Raw genomic sequence first — 867 nt, 5'->3', positions numbered from 1 at the left:
CAGTGCTGCTGCTGCTTGCATCACAAAAAACAGCAACTGAGGAGGCTGTGTGTTTCCTTTGTCTTACCTCTTTGTTCTCTGCTTCTTCAGCTGTACATACACCCCAGCCGTCCACCCTAGGTCCAGGGGGCCCCTCTCCTTCCCCAACAACTATGACTTGGGGGCCCCCCCCAGCAGCAGCAGCCAGACACCTCGGCTTGTTGCGGCTTGCGTCGCTTCAGGGCCTCTTTCTGCCCCCCCTCTCATCCCGCTGCTTTCTCCTCCGTGCCGCCAGGGGCCCCCCTAAGGGCTTCTCGGGGGGCCCCCCGGGGACCCTAGGGGGCCCCCTGGGGGGCCCCCTTAGGGGGCCTCTTAAGGGGCCTCCCGTGTGTGTATACCTGAGGCCCCGCACAGGCAGCAGCAGGAACGATGAACGGCTGTTTTCTACTGCGATGCAGCCGCCACGCCAGACGACGCTAACCCCGGAAGGGAAAGCAACTGCTGCTGCACAGACCAAGCAGCAGCAGCAGCAGCAGCAGCAGCAGCAGCAGCAGACTCCATCTCCTGTACGTACAACTGCCGCATCCACAGGGCCTGCTGCTGCAGGGTCAGCAGCAAAGGAAGGAGGGGCCCCCAAACCCGGTAAAAAGAAACGCACCCTCAAGCTACTGGCAGCAGCAGCAGCAACTGCTGCTGCAGCGGTTGTCGCTGCTGCTGCTTTAGAAGATGTTCAACCCAAGAACACAATCACCAACAAAGTGCTGGGGGGGCCAGCAGCAGCAGCAGAAGTAGGCAGCTACGCAGCAAAGATAGGCTCTGCAGCAGCAACTGCAGCGAGCGCAGCAGCAGCAAGTGCAGCAGCAGCAAATGCAGCAACAGCAGGTGCAA

The 867-nt window shown here is 61.1% G+C and overlaps 1 protein-coding gene across 1 annotated transcript in view; it reads left to right on the top strand.

Moving 5' to 3' along the window:
* Nucleotides 1-431: 431 nt before the first annotated feature.
* Nucleotides 432-867, top strand: part of EMH_0028950 (uncharacterized protein) — a gene marked incomplete at both ends in the record, with an annotated part of 3,917 nt that continues 3,481 nt past the window's right edge. The window contains one exon of the mRNA XM_013494220.1: nt 432-861. Within this exon, the coding sequence (XP_013349674.1) occupies nt 432-861 (430 nt within the window). The remainder of the gene's footprint in view (nt 862-867) is intronic.

This window comes from Eimeria mitis, genomic scaffold (assembly GCF_000499745.2).
Source record: "Eimeria mitis Houghton genomic scaffold, Emh_scaff1078, whole genome shotgun sequence".
In the NCBI taxonomy this organism is placed as follows: domain Eukaryota; phylum Apicomplexa; class Conoidasida; order Eucoccidiorida; family Eimeriidae; genus Eimeria; species Eimeria mitis.
The sequence above is the reverse complement of the archived record's forward strand: the minus strand, read 5'-3'. Positions and strand labels throughout refer to the sequence as shown.